Below are 19991 nucleotides of genomic sequence, written 5' to 3'. Positions count from 1 at the left end.
GGGACACTCAGCAATGTGTGGAGCCATCTTGGTCACACCTTCAGTGAGGGTTGCTGCTGGCCTCTAATGGGTAGAGGCCAGGGATGTGGCTAAACTTGGTAACATGCAGAGCATCAAGGTTGAAAATCCTCATCTTAAATGGCGAGGCATCTCCTGTTCACGGACTGGAAGACAGTATTGTCAAGATGACAATTTGCAAATTGATATATAGATTCAATATAATCCCTATTCCAGCAGCAGTTTTTGTAGAAATTGATAAGCTGATCATACGATGTATGTGTAAATGCAAAGGGTTTAAAGTAGCAATTTTTTTTTAAAAGAATGAAGTGGGAGGACTTACACTACTGGATTTCAAAAATTACTATAAATGACAGTAATCAAAATAGCTTAGTAGTATTATAAGCACAGATAATAGAACAGAAATGAGTCCAGAAACCCTAACGTTTATGTTACTTGACTTTTAAAAAAATACATTGATTTTTCACACGGCGGTCGGAGTTCCTTCAGCTCCCCAGACGCCCCGCGCGCCGGCGCTCTCTATGGCAACGGCCCCTACTTCCGGGAGAAGTACGGCGCGCGACGAGGGCCCTTCCGGGCCGCCGGCCGGCTTGCTGACGCGGGCGGCGCCGGGCTCAGCGCCGTGGGGCGGGCGGCGGCCATGGACTTCTCCAGGTTCCTGGCCGAGGACTTCGACGTGAAGGAGTGGATCAACGCGGCCTTCAGGGCCGGCCCCAAGGAGGCGGCGGCGGGGAAGGCGGACGGGCACGCGGCCACGCTGGTGATGAAGCTGCAGCTCTTCATCCAGGAGGTGAACCACGCCGTGGAGGGTGAGTGGCGGGTGGGCGGCGGCGGGCCGGGCGGACGTGGGCGCTGCCCGGGGCGAGGGGCAAGTTGGGCTCTGTCCACCCGCGCGGGCCCACAACACTTGCTCATTCCACCTCGGGTGGTGCTGTGGTTTCCTTACAAAACGTAAGCTAAAAGAATTAAGTTTAAGGATATCTATCTCTATAAAACCCTAATATTCAAATTGACCAAACAGCAGAACGACCTGCGGAAAGGGGGGGTGGGGTGGGGTGGAGGGGGTCGTGCCAGGCCAGCCAGCCAAGGTGGGTGCCAGCGGGGCCGCTTGCCCAGCCGGTCGCCCCACAGATCGGCCCTGATCGCTGGCCAGGCCTAGGGACCCTACCCTATATATTGGGAACAGTGTCTTAGATTTAAAAATTAAAACCTGGCAAGGCTACTTAACACTGAGAAAACAGGATGATGCAGCGATGACATGCATGGACTCTGGCTTGCACATTTTGTGGTCAGCCTGATTCTGACACTTATAACTGTGTGACAAAGCCAATTACTTAACTTCTCTCTGCTTTCGTTTTTCCACCCATAAGATGGGGAAAATGGTACTACTGCCTCAGAAGGATCGTGTTATGTACTACTTTTTATAATCAGGGCAAAAAATGTAGCTGCCCATACACAGCAAGATGCCTTTCACTTGCATGAAAAGTATGGTCACTGGTGCATGCAGCGTCCCAGATTGCGAGAGGGATGTCTGACTGCCGGTTTAGGCCTGACATCCCCTGAGGGGTCCTGGATTTTGAGAGGGTGCAGGCCAGGCTGAGGGACCGCCCCCACCCCCCATGCACGAATTTGGTGCGACAGGCCTCTAGTTACGTAATAATCCACTGATCCTTACATGCTGTAAACGCATGACAGAGGTGTATGGGAAAGACACATCTGGGCGGCGTCATGTTCCTGCAAACTCATTGCAGCGAGCAAGCCGGGCTGGTCAGAATAAAGACTGCAAGGTTCTTTAAGGGTAGTTAGTTTTAAAAACACCCACCAGCAGCCATCTCTGGAAGTCCTCCCCGTGACTTTAACCCACTGTCTGTTTATTCGGTATGGACTGCGCCAGTCCCCTGCTGAGCTGTGGGAAAGACGAGGTCAGCAGGCTGCCCACTGGAAGCTTGGGGTCCGGTAAACAGACCTTTTAACAAAGGTTATAGAAAAGGACGCTTATTTCACTTTAGATTCTTTATTGTACTTTGCGCCTTTTACTAATTATTGAGCTTCTACTGTGTGTGTCAAGAAATGGGCACTGGGGATGAAAAATGTCCCCTCTGGAGCTTGTCCTGGGGATGGTGATGTGTGGCTTGACTGAGAGCCGAGCCAGGAAAGCGGGAATAGGGTGCAGTTACGTCTGGTCAGGGAAGGCTTCACAGGGCACAGGGGGGAGGACATTAAGAACAGCAAATATTTGAGTCCTTGGTATGTCAGTCCCTGTTTTAAGTGCTGTACATGCATTAACTAAGCGGTTCTCATCCAAGGGTGGGATGCCTGCCCTCTCCCGGGATATTTGGAAATTGGGGTTTTTTTAGTTGAAGTGGTGGAGGATGTCACCAGGATTGACAGCGATGCCTAATGTTCCACAGTGAAGGGCTGCACGCTGACGAAATGTCCCGGCCAGAAGGTTAACAGTGCCCTCTCATTGGCATGATTACCTGATTTAACTGGATAACAGCCCTTAGAAGTGGGCACAGCTATTATTCCCACTTAGTAGTTGGAGAAACTGTGGCTGAGAGAAGTAACTTGTCCCGCATCATGTTGCTCATGAATCGGGGAGTCTGGATTTGAACCCAGGCCACGGGTTGCAGAGCCCAGGATCTTATCCAATGTAGGTGCTTTGCAGCCTCTCTGTATTAAAGGGAGAGGCTTGTTTGTGGTTATGAAAAGTCCTAGTCAGTCCAGAGAAAGGGGAGAGGTTCAAACAGAGCTCCATCAATAACATCATCATCGTCATTATTATCAGAGGATCATGCTTTCATGGGGGAACTTCTGCTGGAGATAAGGCAGGGGAGTAGATTGGGATTAAACTGTGAAGGCCTTTTTGGCCATCCTAGGGTTTGGGTTTCATCCCACTGGCAGTGAGAAGCTTTCGGAGGTTGATGTTTATGGACGATGAGACAAGGCCCAAGTCTGCAGTGAAGAGAAGTTCCTCAGAGGTGCTGGCAGGAGATGGTGAGGGCCCTCAGCTGGAGGATTGATTTGCTCATTCACTGTCAGCAAATATTTTGGGGGCACAAACTCTTCCCGGGTCTAGAGACACACTGTTGAGCAAGACCCAGTCTTAGGTTGGAGAGGTAAGCAGGGGCTGTTCAGGGATTTTTTAAAAAAAATCTCAGGGATTTTTTAAAAAAATATATATTTTATTGATTTTTTACAGAGAGGAAGGGAGAGGGATAGAGAGTTAGAAACATCGATGAGAGAGAAACATCGATCAGCTGCCTCCTGCACATCCCCTACTGGGGATGTGCCCGCAACCAAGGTACATGCCCTTGACCAGAATCGAACCTGGGACCTTTCAGTTCGCAGGCCGACACTTGATCCACTGAGCCAAATCGGTTTCTGCTCTTTCAGGGATTTTTAATGTCACATTAAAGAGTTTGGGCCCTGGCCAGTGTCGATCAGTCAGGCGCATGCAGGAGGCAACCTGTCTTGTGCACGGAAAGGTTGCAGATTCCATTCCTGGTCAGGACACATGCCTGTGTTGTGGGCTCCATCCTCAGTGTGGAGCGTGTAGGAGGCAGCCAATCAGTGATTCTCTCTCGTCATTGATGTTTCTATCTCTCTCTCCCTTCCCCTTCCTCTCTCTCTGAAAATCAGTTTTAGAACGAGTTTGGATTTTACTTAAAATGAGTGTAATGTGAAGGCAGTGGAAGATTTTTAAGCAGAGGAGCGACATGGTTTGACTGTGTCGCCATCTGGAGGCTATTGCTGAGGTTCAGAAGAGTGATGATGGTGCTTCATCTGGGGTTATGGCAGTGGATAGGGTGAGAAATGGTAAGACATTTTTAGGAGGAAAAAAGGGGAGCATTGCTGATGGGTTTGGATGAGGCTGATGGGGAGAAAAAGAATGAGGGCAGATTCTTGAACTAAACAACTGTGGGTGGAGGTGCCAGACATACAGTAACATCAAGAGAATTTATAGTGAACTTGCATTTATTCACTGTCCAGATGATACAGTCAACATATTACTATTCTTTATTACAAATCTATCCACGTAATCCTTAATCCATCTTATATTTTTGATGTACATTTTTATTTAATTTTAAATCTTCACCTGAAGATATTTTTTTCTATGGATTTATTTTTAGAGAGAGTGGAGGGGAGGAAGGACCAGGATGGGGTGGGGACGTGAGAGAGAAACATAGATGTGAGAAAGACACATTGATCGGTTGCCTCCTGCTCGTGTGTGGCCTGACACGTCCAGGGATAGAGCCTGCAACTGAGGTACGTGCCCTTGACTGGGAATTGAACCCATGACCCTTTGGTGCCCAGGCCGACTGAGCCACACCAGCCAGGACTTGATGTAGATTTTAAAGTAAGTTGCAGACACAGTATACTTCATCCCTAAATATTTCCATTAGAACCCTAATCATCTATACTAATAAAAGGGTAATATGACAATTAGACCGTGTTGACCGGACATCTTCCAGATGTCTGACTTCCTTCCGGACAAAGCCACGGTGGTGGGGGCTGAGGCAGAGGCAGGTTAGGGGCAATCAGGCCAGCAGGGAAGCAGTTAGGGGGTGGCCAGGCTGGCAGGGGGGCAGTTAGGGGGCAGCCGGGCCAGCAGGGGAGCAGTTAAGGGGGTGGCCAGGCCAGCATGGGGGCAGTTAGGGGGCGACCAGGCTAGCAGGGGGGAAGTTAGGGGGTGATCAGGCCAGCAAGCAGAGGCAGTTAGGGGTGATCAGGCTGGCAATCAGAGGCAGTTAGAGGATATCAGGCAGCCAGGCAGGCGAGCTGTTAGGTGCTAGCGGTCCCGGATTGCGAGAGGGATGTCAACTGCTGGTTTAGGGATGTCCCTGTGGGATGGGGCCTAAACCGGCAGTCAGACATCCCCTGAGGGGTCCCAGATTGGAGGGGGTGCAGGCTGGGCTGAGGGGACCCCCCCCCTGCACAAATTTCGTGCACCTGGCCTCTAGTTATAATTATAATTCAGTATTTTTTTACAGTTTTTTAATTTTATTTTTCCCCCTTTAATCCTCACCTGAGGATATGTTTCTACTGATTTTTAGAGAGAGAGGAAGGGAGAGAGAGAGACATCAATGTGAGAGAGAAGCATCAATTGGTTGCCTCTGTACACCCTCCAACTGGGTATCAAACCCACAACTTAGGTATGTGCTCTGTTTGGGAATTGAACCCACATCCTTTTGATGCATGGGATGACACTCCAACCAACTGAGCCACCTGGCCAGGGCACAGGTTTTTTTATTAGATAAAATTGACGTAAGATGAAATGCATGGATGTTACCTGATGAGGTGATGAGTTTTCACAAGTATATAAGTAGGATATCTCAGACCTCCATAAGATAGGGAATGTTACCATCACAAAACAGTGCCCCCATACCTCTTTGCAGTGAGGTCTGACCCTAACTCTCCCAGAGGCAACTCCTAAAAGTGATAGTTTTAAAATGGGTGTAAGAGGGGACTACATTTCGGGGGGCTGTAGAGAGGGGAAAAAGGTACCCAGGGCACCAGCCAGGCCTGAAGAGTGCCTCTGAGGCTGGTTCCACACCAGCACTTACAAAGTGCGCTGAAGAAATCTTTGCGTGTTCTGGCATTGTTTTCTGTCTTAGCACCTTACGTGGGGTCCGTGCTGGAAACTGGGTGTTGTTCCGGGGCAGAGCCGGATGAACAGGCTCCCCGAGTACGTCTTCACGCCGTGAGGGTCTGTCCAGCCGCTGGAGGGACAGAGACCCGGCTTCTTTGGTTGATTCCCAGTGAACGTCTCATTAAAGGGTTAAAGGGCTGTGCTGTTAACCCTCTCCGCTTCCAGATCACACATCCTGGTCTGCAGAGGTGTTCAAGCTTTATTTTACACTCGAGACGTTAAAGAATTCGGGTCCCTTGCTCAGTCTCACTTGGTGTCCTACCAGACCTACTAAATAGGAATCTGGATGGTGGCCGAGGGACCTGCATGGTAACTTCACTGCAGCAGGTGCTGGTGGTCTGAGAGTCTGTAAGGCTTGGTTTCGGCTCTGTGAAAGCTTGGGCAAGTTACCTGACCTCTCTGCGCCTCCGTTTTCTTATTTGTGAGAGGTGGCTGTCAGTGATTGGCATGGACAGTAACTGATAGAATGTATGTAAAGCACCTGCCTCATAACTGGCATTCCCCTAGTATCAGAGTCCTTCATTCACTCTCCTTGGAGAGGGTGTTAAAACTGAACTCAATTGATGGTGGAAAACAATTGAAAGTGGGTCAGGTCGTTGGTGCGCATTGCATTCAATCATATGGCCCTTGCCCATCGGTCTGGAGGATATGGTCCTGGCAGAGGCCAGCTCTCCTTTCACCCCCATTTCCCTCCCTCCCTCCTTCCCTTTCTTCCTTCCTTCCTTCGCCGCCTTGCCTTTCAAAAATCCTCACCAGAGGAAATTTTCTCCATTGATTTTCATACAGAGTGAAGGAAGGGAGGAGTAGGGGAGAGAGAGAGAGAGAGACACCTGTCTGAGAGAGACACATCAATTGGTTGCCTTCTGCATGTGCCTCTATTGGGCCAGGGATCAAATCTGCAACCCAGGTACATATATGCCCTTGACTGGTTTGTTTCTTTTATTTTTTAATATATTTTTATTGATTTCAGAGAGGAAGGGAGAGATAGAGACAGAAACATCAGTGATGACAGAGAATCATTGATTGGCTGCCTCCTGCACGCCCCCTACTGGGGATTGAGCCTGCAACCTGGGCATGTGCCCTTGACCAGAATTGAACCTGGGACCTTTCAGTCTGCAGGCCGATGCTCTATCCACTGAGCCAAACCAGCTAGGGCCCCTTGACTGTTAATTGAACCCGAGACTCTTCAGTGCACAGGCCAATGCTCTAACTACGGAGAAACACTGCCATGGCTCCCTCCAACCCCCATTTTTCACAGGGTCAATGAATGGTGTGGTTAATAGACAACTCGCGTCCTGTCTGATTTATATTGTTCATTGGTGACTGGTCCAATTTTCACCTTCGGTTCCTCTTTCTGTTCTTGGGTTTTTGCTACAGAAACGAGTCACCAGGCCCTGCAGAACATGCCCAAAGTGCTCCGTGATGTCGAAGCCCTTAAGCAGGAGGCGTCTTTTCTGAAAGAACAAATGATTCTCGTCAAGGAGGACATTAAAAAATTTGAACAGGACACATCTCAGTCAATGCAGGTACTTTGGCTCCTGTCCGAGTGCTGACTCGTGGTTTTGGAAGATGCTCACTCTCAGAGTGGGAGGCCAACGTTAGCTCAGAATTCTACCAGGCACTCAGACGGCTCTCTTGGTGCGTTCTTTCAGTTTATTCATCTCTGTTCAGCACCCGCTGGACATTTAGCCATGTGATGGGTGCTGCGAGGGGCCCAGGAGCTCCCTGACATAGGAACGTGCCACAATACTTAGGTTTCAAGTCACTGAGGGGAGGTAGAGCAAATGGAACAGCTGCTTCCTTGGATTTTGACCCCTTTCCCTTTCAGGTGTTGGTAGAAATCGACCAGGTGAAGTCCAGGATGCAGCTGGCCGCCGAGTCCCTTCAGGAAGCAGACAAGTGGAGCACGTTGAGTGCTGACATTGAGGAGACATTCAAGACTCAGGTAAGTGTCTTGTTTAGCGGATGTTGTGAAATCTGTTCAGGGAACTTGAGGTTTGGGGAAATTAATGAGATAACCGTTCACTCACAACCATAGGGGGAGGAAATGGCCACATACAGAAACATTCAGACACGGAGAAGGGAGTGCCTGAGTGTGCTCTGAGCATTTCCACCCTCTTTACTTCGTACCCTTTGCTGACTGAAGCCTCTTAGTCCCAGAGAGTGAACTCAGGAGAGGCCCCTATAAAAGGCAGAGAGAACAGTGATTGAGAGCGTGGACTGTGGGCAGAGGGGCCTTACACACTGCAGGACCGCGGTGGGTTAGCCCCTCCCGGGCTGCCAGATGTGGAAAGTAGTGAAACTTGCGTATCAGGATGAAGGGAGATGGGGTCTTATGGAAAAGTCTTTTACTTGTAAAGCAAAATGGATTATTTATCATCTCTTGCTATTTAAAAATAATTTAAAAATGTTATAAATATATGTGGGAAAAACTTTAGTAAAGAGGAATAAACAACATCAACAAAAAGTCTTTCTTGTAACCCTGACACCCCCTAATTCCCTAAATTCCCCTCTCCACACAGACTGTTACCATCTTTATGCCTGTCCTTCCAGATACATACGCACACACACATGTTCCCTGCCCTTTTCCCCCACAAGTATGAGCACTGCTTTGCACCTTGTTGTTGTTTTTTTAGAGAGAAAGGAAGGGGGAGGAAGAGAGAGAGAAACATTGATGTGAGAGCACAACATCTGTCGGCTGCCTCCTGCACGTGCCCCACCAGGGATCGAGCCTGCAACCCAGGCATGTGCCCTGACTGGGAATCAAACTGGCAACTTCCTGGTACACAGGATGGCACTCAACCAACTGAGCCATACCAGCCAGGGCCAGTTATTGCCTTTATGTACAACAGAACCATACTCCCTCCCCTTATTATTGATTTCAGAGAGGAAGGAAGAGGGAGAGAGATATAGAAACATCAACTATGAGAGGGAATCATTGATTGGCTGCCTCCTGCACGCCCCCCACTGGGGGTCGAGCCCGCAACCCGGGCATGTGCTCTTGACCGGAATCGAACCTGGGACCCCTCAGTCTGCAGGCTGATGCTCTATCCACCGAACCAAACTGGCTAGGGCCCTCCCCTTCTATTTCAGAGCCTTACAGGGTGCAGACAAGTCCAATTGATCTGGCTTTAGAGATGCAGGTTGCAAATCTTTCTGAATTCTTGGCATGTGTATGAGAGAGAATGGATGTAAGTACGGTCTCTGAGTTTAATCGTAGTGAACTACTAATGCTAATTGCTTTTCTCCTTCCCACTGTCCTTATCCAGAACTGCCTGCCCACAGTACCACATGCATCCAGCCGCACTCCCCCTAGGCACTTCGAATCTGAAGTCATTATTTCTGTCCTGGGCTCCTCTCCTCTTGCTCTTTCTTTCAGCCTTCCTGCCTTGGCTAATGGCATCATTTTCCACGCAAGTACCTAGGACGGAACCTCAGCAGTCCTTACTTGCTCCTTCTCTACCCCTCCCTTATTTCTCCTCAGTTATCTGTCCTTTTCGTTCCTCTGCCACCACTCTAGTCATGCTTCCCAGTCGTTTTTTTTTTTTAATTTAAAAATATATTTTATTGATTTTTTACAGAGAGGAAGGGAGAGGGATAGAGAGCTAGAAACATCGATGAGAGAGAATCATCGACCAGCTGCCTCCTGCACACCCCCTACCAGGGATGTGCCCGCAGCCAATGTACATTGCCCTTGACCGGAATTGAACCTGGGACCTTTCACTCCGCAGACCGACGCTGTATCCATTGAGCCAAACCGGTTTCGGCATCAATAAAAATATATTAAAAAAGAAGTTTTTCCAGCCCTGGCTGGTTTGGTTCAGTGGATAGAGTGTTGACCTGTGGACTGAAGGGTCCTGGGTTCAATTCCAGCCAAGGGCACATGCCCGGGTTGAGGGCTCAATCTCCAGTGGGGGTGTGCAGGCGGCAGCCAATCAATGATTCTCTGTCATCATTCATCTTTCTCTCTCCCTCTCCCTTTCTCTCTGAAATTAGTAAAAAAAAATATATTAAAAAAAAGTTTTTCCAATTGGTTAGGAAAATGGCACTTTCTAATTTTAGTATGTATTTGAGTACTAATAAAAGTAAACATGTTTATTGGCCATTTTCTTATGCTTTTTCATGCATTTTGTCTGTTAACTGAAGTAGCAGGGGTGTTTTGTAGCAGGGGTGTTTTAAAATGAGTATCCTATGTGTTGGTCTTATAGGACATAGCCGTGATTTCCGCCAAGCTAACAGGTATGCAGAACAGCTTAATGATGCTGGTTGACACCCCGGACTACTCAGAAAAATGTGTGCACTTGGAGGCCTTGAAGAACAGGCTGGAGGCCTTGGCCAGTCCCCAGATCGTTGCAGCGTTCACCTCGCAGTCTGTAGGCAAGTGCTGGCTGTTTCTTACCTCTGTGTACCCCTCCTTACAAATACAAGGTTTTCTGAGAGTTCAGTCTTCACAGTGCCTCAGTGTTGATGAAATTATGTAGATTGAAAGTAAATTGTGACTTTATGGTGGTTGCCTTTTTCTCAACATTGTATATGAAAAATTTCAAAATACAGAAAAGTTGAAATAAGTCTACAATAAACACACCATCAGGATCCTAGCATTAGCATTAGCATTTTGCCGTATTTGCTTTGTCACATGTCTACCCATTTGGCCACCTTTTACTCATCATCTCTGATGCATCTCAAAGTAAGTTGCAGACATCAGTCAGCTTCACTCCTAAACACTTCAGATTCATGTTAGTAACTTGAGTTTAGTATTGGTTTGTGATTTTTTCTTATTTGGGCTAAAATTTACATGTAGAGAAATGAACAGATCTTAAGTGTACCACTTGATGAGTTGTGACCCTTGTCAAAGAACATTATGTGGGTACTACAGGCCCGGTGCATGAAAATTCATGCACTGGAGGGGGTCTCTCAGCCTGGTCTGCCCCCTCTCACAGTTTGGGAGCCCTCAGGGGCGGGAGGCGACCCAGCGATCAGGGGAAGGTGACACCCCATCACACCTCTGCTGCTGCCACTGCTAGCAGTGCAAGCCTCGGGTGGCCCTGGGCGGCTGGGCAGCCGGGCAGCCACCATCTGAGGCTTGCCTGCACCTCGGGCTGGCCCTGGGTAGCTGGACAGCTGACATCCGAGGCTTGCCCGCGCCTTGGGCCGGCCCTGGGTGGCTAGGGGGCTGAGGGGACTGGGGGACTCCAGAGGCAGGTGCACGGAGCGGCCAGGCCCGCCTGGGGCGGGCAGGGCCTTGCCACATGCCTGCTGCCCTGGTGGGGCTGAGGGGACTGGGTGCCACCATCTTGTGGCTGTGGGCACCACTATCTTTGAGGGTGTGACAGTCAATTAACATATTCCCTCCTTATTGGCTGTGGGCGCTGCCAACTTTGAAGGCAGGGCAGTTAATTAGCATATTCCCTCCTTATTGGCTGTGGGCGCCTCCATCTTTGCGACGGCATGATTTTTAAAATATATTTTATTGCTTTTTTACAGAGAGGAAGGGAGAGGGATAGAGAGTTAGAAACATTGATGAGAGAGAAACATTGGTCAGCTGCCTCCTGCACGCCTCCCACTGGGGATGTGCCCGCAACCAAGGTACATGCTCTTGACCAGAATCGAACCTGGGACCTTTCAGTCCGCAGGCTGACGCTCTATCCACGGAGCCAAACCGGTTAGGGCAACACATATGTTTCTCTGACTCTCCCTTTCCCTTTGCCCCACAAGATGATTGGTTAACCAGGAAGAAACAGCAGTAAAACAGTTTTCTTACCTTCACAGCTATTTGTTTTGTTTTTTGTTTTTTTCACAGCTGTTTGTATTGCACAAAACATTATCTGTCCACTGCTCCTGCTTCCTTCACTCACAAGCCCTTCTGCTCTGGGTTTAATGTTCTCATCCTGTTGCATTGAAGCTCTCCAACAACTGTGATCAGCAAACTTGGAGGCCTCATCCATTCATACTTTGCTGTTTCTCATTGTCAACAGTGTTAATATTTTTTCCTCCCTTCTTTCTGGAAGGCAGCTATGCTCACCACTATACCACCAACGCCTTCTCCCTTCTTTCTGAAATGCTTCCCTTCCTGGCTCCTGAGAGGTAGTATCGACTTTGTTTATATGATGGCACATTTCCGATGATAAGTCACAAGAAGATGCTATCTTGGGTTCTGTGTGCTGTCTTAAATTTGTTTTAGGGTGGTTGCATGTGCTGAGACCAGGCTTCATTAATTATGTTTTTTGGAAATCTATAGCTAGATAGTTAATATGAATATGCAGACCTGTGTATATACTAATGTAAACGCTTATCATACATATAAACATTATAACGTTTCATTATACTGAGTTTGACCATATACTTTATTATTAAACTAGGACACTTTTAAGAGGAAAAGGGGGTGCTTTTAATAATGAAGCTGGGACAATAGGTATAAACTGTCCTGGGCCAGTTGGGAGATACAGTCACCCCTGTTCCCATATAGAACCGTTGAGAACGATCCTGTGGCTGGTTGAGTTTTCAGTGTGGGTGAGAGCAGCTTAATAACCTCTTTGTGCCAAACAACTATGCTGTCCTCCCTCTGAAGATTTGCTAACTGGGGGCTTTGAAGTTCAGTCCTCCTGGTAGTCAGGGCCTGCAAAGGCCTGGCCTCTCTCCCTGGTAGGGAAGCCACACCAAAATGGAACTCGGTCAGCCCTCAATACTACTGTTAGGTAGTCACAAAAAATTATTGTAAAATTTTATTAAATGCCTTTCAGCATCTATCAAGATGAAATGTATTATTTTTATTTTCTCTGACCTACTAATATGGCAAATCACATTAATAGCATTTCTGATGTTGCATTATTCTGCAATTCAACAAGCCCCACTTGTCCATGGTGGCTGTGTGTCTGTGCGTGTTAACGTCCTACTGGATGTTTGCTGACATCTTACTTAGAATTTTTCTGCTGAGACCCCATAAGTGAATATTATTGTCAGGTTGTAGTACCATGATTCTGTTGGCCTCATGAAAACAATTGGGAAGCTTTTATTCTTTCTTCTTTTCTTTTTAATTCTCATTTTAGAATATTTTTTTTTGATTTTTTTTTTTAAGAGAGAGTAGAAGGAAGGGGGAGAGACAGAGAGAGAGAAACTTTGATGTGAGAGAGACACATTCATTGGTTGCCTCCTGCACGTACCCTGACCAAGGCTGGGTCAAATCTGCAACTGAGGTACATGCTCTTGACAGGAATCGAACCTGGGACCCTTCAGTCCACAGGCCATTGCTCTTTCCACTTCTCTTTTAGGATTTAAATAGCATTTTTATCAGTATTGTTATGGCCCCCTTGAGTACTTTTTGTCTGCAGTTCCACTTGCATACGAATATTATGACTTCTGTCTATTCTTACGCCAGTACCACACTATTTTGATTATTGTGGCTTTGTAGTAAGTTTATTTTTTATTTTATTTTAGAGAGGAAGGGAAGGAGAAATAGAGAAACATCGATGTGAGAGAGAAACATTGATCAATTGCCTCCTGCACGTGTTCCAACCAGAAATCAAACCCAAAACTTGGGCATGTGCCCTGACTGGGAATTGAACCCGCCACCTTTTGGTGCATGGGACAATGCTCCAACCAGCTGAGCCACAGGGCCAGGGCGGGTAGGTTTTGAAATGCAGTGTGAGATCACCAGTGCGGATGAGCACTGGGGTGCCCAGTGAAGCCATGCGGCACAGGTCTTCTTCCCACACCTTGCCTTGACCTCCCTTCACCCCGTCTTCACTCCTTCCCAGCGTGCTGCTTCGTGCTGATGTTCAGAGCTCTCCCAGCTGTTCCACTCCTCTCGAACCAAAATGATTGCATAGCATTCTTTGAAGTTGGTAGTACTGGTATTTTCCTGGCTTCAACATAGATGAGATGGTGTTGTGTTTCTTTTAGAGGTTAATTTTGGTATCAGGAAGGGCCCCCCCCCCCAAAAAAAAAAGAAGTATTCTTTAATCAACCATCTTTCCTGGAAGGCCAAGGTGCTGCTGCTTTTTTCTTTCCTTTTTTTTTTTTTTTTAACATATTTTTGTTTATTTCAGAGAGGAGAGGAGAAAGAGAGAGAGAGATAGAGACATCAGTGATGAGAGAGAATCATTGATTGTCTGGTTGCCTCCTGCATGTTCTCTACTGGGGATCAAGCCCACAACCCAGGCATGTGCCCTGACCAGGAATCCAGCCATGACATCTTGGTTCATAGGTTGATGGCCAACCATACTGGCCAGGTAAAGTGCTTCTTTATCTAGCAGTTTTTAATGGGGAAGCTCTGATAAATTCGTACATCTCCAACACATTACCCTTTTCAATTTGTCTCCCAGAAGGACAATCTCTGTAGTATACATGCCTACTTCATTTTATACAACCAGTTGATAAGTTGAATCAACTTTCTGTGGCCTAATTTTACATGTAATAGAAAGATGCATTTATTTATGCCAGCTTATGAAAAGAATAAGCATTTAAAGGCAAATAGTAATTTCCTCACCTAGATTCCTACCCATTAAAGTAACATCTATTGGCAGGTTTCCAGAGTTTAGCTGGATTTTCTCTGCAGTGGTTGCTATTACAGATTTTCCTTCTTAGCAGTTTATTGGGCTTCCTAGAGATGAAGGGGAGCAAAGCAGCTATAGAAGGTGAGTCAGCTCAGGCTTTTTTCTTCTTTTTAGTTGAATTCTAAGACTGTGGCATCTATGCTTTGGCCAGGAGGGGGCAGACAGAAGACTGGCAGTGCTGCTGCACGATGAGGGCCAGAGGGCCCAGCCTTCCGTGTTCCTCTCGGGGAGCATGCCAGGAATTACTTGACATCAGACCCATGGCGTGGCTCTTAGAGGCCTTCGCTGTGTGTGGAATGCTGGTGTTTACCAAGTTACTTATTCCTCAAGCCACCAAATCTGGGGGTTGAGTTTGTGTTTTTTTATGGTTCCCATCCTGGATCACAGTAAGAACTTTCAAAGGGCTAACTAACTGGTAACTGTTACTTCGACATACTAGTAACGCGAGGAACACCAGGGACTATCAGGATGAGTCAGGTAAGGCTTCTGCCCGTCAGGACAGCTTGGTCGAGGGTGAGGCCGGGAGAGAACAGGGCACAATAGTTACAAGATGGAATGTGAAAGCCGCCTCGGCCAGGACCAAAGGAAGGACGAAGGAAAGGAGGACGCTTTTTTTTTTTTTTTTTTTTTTTAATATATTTTATTGATTTTTTACAGAGAGGAAGAGAGAGGGACAGAGAGCTAGAAACATCAATCAGCTGCCTCCTGCACACCCCCCACCGGGGATGTGCCCGCAACCAAGGCACATGCCCCTGACCGGAATCGAACCCGGGACCCTTCAGTCCGCAGGCCGACGCTCTATCCACTGAGCCAAACCGGCTTCGGCAAGGAGGACGCTTTTATGCAGGAGCTAGTATCTGTGCAGAACCGTGAAAGAGATGGATTTAAACCATCTAAAAGTATTTCTTACTATAAATGTAAAGCGTATGTAGGTTATTGGAAATTTGAAAAATAGAGAAAAGAAGATTTAGCAGTAAACTCACCACCTAGAGATGACTGTTAGTGTTTTCTTCCAGTTCCCCCCTGTGTACACATACATCTTTCACGGAGTGTATATATATTGAGTATATACATTTTTATTTTGTTGCCCCAGTTAGCAATATAGTATGAGTATTGGCTCCTGGGTGTAAGATTTTGATAGGTGAGGAGAAGCATTTGGCAAAGGGAACATGTTTGAATGGTACAGAAGTAGGAAAACTGGGTCTGTTTTGGGGAATAATAATCAAACCGATTTTTGTGGAGTGAATGTTGGGAAATGGTCATTGATGAGGCTGGAAAGGAAGGTTGGGCACAGCATGGTTTGCCTGAGCAGATGAAGGAGCTTCTGTTCAGGGAATATTCATCGCTGGTAACAGTTCATTAGTAAGTCCCCTGAGGAGTCTGGCTGAGAGGAAGCAGTGCTGACGAGATTGGACAGACCTAGCTTTACTAATAAACCTCTGGGCTGCTGCACAGGAACAATGAGACCACAGTTCCCTCTCAGTAACACGAGTGGAATACGACTGTGCCGTTCTTGGGGGATTAAGGGAGACAGCCGGAGCTGGTCCAGGGAGACATTCAAGCATCATTCATTCCTCTGGGAACTCCTGTTTTGAGACTCTGTGGCTCTTAGAGTAGCCCAAAGGGGACCGTTTCTGCGAGGCTAGTACGGAACGCCTGGAGGTTCTGCTTGAATGAGAGCTGAGCATTTCTAAAAGGCCTGCAGCTCAGCAGATCCAGCTAAACTACAGATTGGAAGTGCAGGCCCACAAATGAGTTAATTGGCTTTGCTTTTTCTTGAGTTCAGCTAAATTCCCTCCTCCCTCCCCCCCGCCCCCCCCTCCCCTGTCAGCTACAATGTTGAAAAAGTTAAATGGTACTGAAGCTCTTATAGGGGAAAACAGCTTCTCTTCCTCTACCTCCTCATGCCCCACTTCCAGTCCCAGGAGACCACCGCTTTTGATTTCTAGAGCTCTAGTTTTCTGTTATTTCACTTTCATTTCTGCATAAATAAATGTATTACTTTATTTCTTCATATGTCAATTTTAGGTAATATCTATGGACCCCATTGTTATTGCTAAGGATTTCGCTCTCATAGCTCTCTTCTCCCCCTTACCCATTTTCCTCCTATATCATCATTTTATTGATTTATTTAATATTTAAAAAAATATTTTTATTGCCCTGGCTGGTTTGGCTCAGTGGATAGAGCGTCAGCCTGCAGACTGAAGGGTCCCAGGTTCGATTCCAGGTCAGGGCACATGCCCGGGTTGCGGGCTCGATTCCCAGTAGGGGGCGTGCAGGTGGCAGCCGATCAATGATTCTCTCTCATTGTTGATATTTGTATCTCTCTCTCTCCCTCTCCCTTCCTCTCTGAAATTTTTGTATGTCCCCTGACTGGGGATCGAGCTCTGACCTGATCAGTGCTCAACCACTGAGCCACGCCAGCGGGGCTATGCCATCATTTCAAATCAAATTGAATAGTATTTATATTATCACAATTTTATAAATAGTTCCTTTATTTTTAACTCCTTTTCTGTTCAGCTTCATGTTTATCCTGAAGTGTCTGATTGCTTTTTATTCTTTCTTCTTACTATCCATAGTTCTGAATTTTTTCCAAACACTGTATCTTGGGAGTAAGGCATTCTTCGGAGTTTCTCCTTGTCCCAGAGACTTAACCTCTGGAGCGCTCTCTTCTCTGGTCTGGACCAGCACACTTCTGGAATTCTTTGCTAGGTCTGAGATTAAAATCTTGTGTCTGTCAGTTGTCATTATGGACAAGTCATAGGTGTTAGAGGATGTCTCAGGAACCTGACCAGTAGATGGTCTTGGCCCTGCTGGTTGTGTGATCTTGACTCGCTTATTTATTCTGTTGGCAATTTCTCCACCTTCTTGACTCAGAGGGTTGCACTGAAGTTAAAGCGAGGTTATATAAATGGGAAAGCTATGGAGGAAGTCCTGTGAGTGTACAGGTGGGCCAGGTAGCTTATCCACAGCGAATTTCTGTCCTTATGACCTCCTCCACACATCTGTCTTTGATATTATCCTCACTTCCGTTTATATTTACTCACACACTCAAGCACATGCTCTGTTTGTCCAGGGCAGAGGAGCACAGAGCAGGGGAGAAGGGTGAAGGGCGGTTCTCTAGGCACATGCCTCAGGCCGATTCCTGCGGGCTGTACCTGGGAGAAAGCAGGGTGCCGAGCAGACTGATACTGTGGAGGAAGTACTTTAGGGAGCGGGTTTCGAGCATTTTTTCTATTTATTTCATTTCACAGGTAATTCTGACATCCCTCCTACATGAGGGCACTTTGTGAGAAGTACTTACGTTGAAATAGAATGTGAAATCACATGTGAAAGCAGCATAAATAAATTTTGGGGACTCTTATTTTTTACTTCACTTAAAAAATATTTTTATTGATTTCAGAAAGGAAGGGAAAGGAAGAGAGAGGTAGAAAGATCAATGATGAGAGAGAATCACTTATTGGCTGTCTCCTGCATGCCCCCTACTGGGGATCGAGCCCACAACTCGGGCTTGTGCCCGGACTGGGAATCGAACTGGTGACCTCTTGGTGCCTGGGAAGAGGCTCAAGCAACTGAGCTGCACTTGCCAGGGCCCACAATCAATCTTGATGGCATTTAGTGGACAGTTTTTTGCACCTCTGAATCAATTATGTAATCAGGAGGATTTGAGGCCCTGGCTGGCCAGGCCCTGCAGCCATTTATAGAGTCAGCCTCACTGGGAACATTTAAGCGGAAAATGGGAGCATGAGAGGCAGATGCATGATTCCTCGGAGAAGACCTGAGTTCTTTCAGCAGAAAAACGGCAGTAGATGTGGAGCTGCAAAAACAAGTTCACTTCAAGACCCCACAGGACCAGCGGGTGGCTCTGCCCCGGCAGGTGCCCAGCAGTTATTTTGAATTGAATTAGAGGCGTTTGCAGGAGCCTAGAGCCCTTATGATCGCCAGTGTAAGTTTCCTATTTCTGTTGTCAGAACAGGAGCTTCCCCAGTTTTATAAATGGGTCTGTTTAGTTTAAATGCACTAGTCTTAAAAATCTTGAATTCCTCTATAAGGGCTAACGATCCATGTATTATTACTTCTAAGTTTCACAGTGGTTTACTAAGTGGGTTTGCTATATAGCCCACTTTTGCTTTATTACTAGTTTTAAGAAATAATAAATTCTGCTGTGTTGGGTAGAGGTTGTAAAGTTGTGATTATATTTAGACTTGTAAACACGAAGTTTTTTTCTAAAAACATTCTGTGACTATACACCAAAATGTTGCCAATGTTTAACAGAGCGTGATAGGATTATAGGCAGTTTTTTCTTCTTCTGCCTTCTGTCTCCCACGTGAACATGCTGTAACACTGCTGACCAGCTAGGTGCTGTTATCCTCAAGCCAGTCCTGACCTGTACCGCCCGAGGTCCTGTTCCTGGGGGCCCTTCCAGTTGCCAGCGCTGTTCACTCTGCAGTTGTGCTTCCCTGTACTCAGGAGGGATGCACATTAAATCTAACCCCGGGTCAGAGATAGATGCCTAAAATCTAACCTTCACAACGACCCTGTTGTACACTGTTTAGGCTAACTGGGACACTCAGCTTTATCCCATGCTTGGCACGTATGCAAATGAGCAGTTGGCCCTAAATGGTACTTTCTGTAAAAAGGTCACGTCTACACCTTAGCCAGATGAGTTAAGTTCCTACACCTCAAGACCGAAGCCCATAAACCCTTAAACTGCTCAAGGCCATAGCCCATTTCTCTGTCCCTTCTCTACCACCCTCACACGATGACTAACAACCTGCAGGTCTCACTGATCACCAAGGAAGGGGAGAGCGGAACTTAAAGGGCAGGCACAGGAGAAGTGTGGGGACTAGGGAGCAGAGCCTACAAGGTCCCTGACTTCTCCCTGGCATTTCAGCCTTAGCTTAAGGACTGGGTCGTCACAACCTTCCAAACCGCCCCCCCCCCAACCCCTCCAAAAAACCTGCCCCGGCAGCTCAGTGCTGCCCTGTGGCCCGCAGACCTGGGTGGGAGCAGTCTTCGCAAGCACGGGCTCTGGTGCTGCAGCCTGACCCAGCACCGCTGGCAGCGCGTTCACCAGTACCGCCTGCCTGGGCTGTGTAACCCCTAGAAACAGTGAAACAAGACAGGAGAGGCCCCCGTCCTGTGGAGCTTATATTTCTTTGTTTAAATCTTCACTCGAGGATGGTTTTTCATTGATTTTTAGAGAGAATGGAAGAGAGAGGGAAAGACAGAAATATCCATGTGAGAGTAACATCAACTGGTTGCCTCCTGCACACACCCCGACCAGTCGGGGAGGAGCCTGCAACCGAGGTATGTGCCCTTGACCAGAATCGAACCCGGGACCTTCAGTCTGCAGGTCGATGCTCTATCCGCTGAGCCAAACTGGCTAGGGCTGGAGCGTGTATTTCCAAGAAAGACCATAAGCTATTATATAAGTAACTAAATAGAATAATATAGATTGTGATTAGTTTTATGGAGGGGAAGGTGTGATAGGGAGTAGGAGCAATAATCCAGCCTGGGCCGGCTGATTGGGAAAGGCCCTTCTGATGAGGCGCAAGCGACACAGAGAGAGAGGATCCTCCTTGATTTCGGAAGTGTGAAGGCCCGGTCTGCCTGGGTCAGTGTTCTTAGTTCCTGTAAGTGTTAGCTGGGGCCGTGTAGGTCGGGGCTGGAGGAGGAGTGGAGCTCACGTGGGTTCGCAGTTGACCTGCAAGCTGCTGATGCTCTTTGGCCCGCAGTCTTCTCTGGGCTTGGGGCTGGTGGACGGC

General features: G+C 47.4%; 1 protein-coding gene across 1 annotated transcript in view; it reads left to right on the top strand.

Annotated features, from left to right (window-relative positions):
* Positions 1 to 587: 587 nt before the first annotated feature.
* COG7 (component of oligomeric golgi complex 7) overlaps positions 588 to 19991 on the top strand; it is a 65673-nt gene continuing 46269 nt past the window's right edge. Inside the window, exons 1-4 of the mRNA XM_054714419.1 lie at positions 588 to 827; positions 7049 to 7197; positions 7500 to 7616; positions 9880 to 10048. Coding sequence (XP_054570394.1) covers positions 659 to 827; positions 7049 to 7197; positions 7500 to 7616; positions 9880 to 10048 — 604 coding nt within the window. The 5' untranslated portion in view covers positions 588 to 658. The remainder of the gene's footprint in view (positions 828 to 7048; positions 7198 to 7499; positions 7617 to 9879; positions 10049 to 19991) is intronic.

This window comes from Eptesicus fuscus, chromosome 4, assembly GCF_027574615.1.
Source record: "Eptesicus fuscus isolate TK198812 chromosome 4, DD_ASM_mEF_20220401, whole genome shotgun sequence".
NCBI lineage: Eukaryota > Metazoa > Chordata > Mammalia > Chiroptera > Vespertilionidae > Eptesicus > Eptesicus fuscus.
The sequence above is the reverse complement of the archived record's forward strand: the minus strand, read 5'-3'. Positions and strand labels throughout refer to the sequence as shown.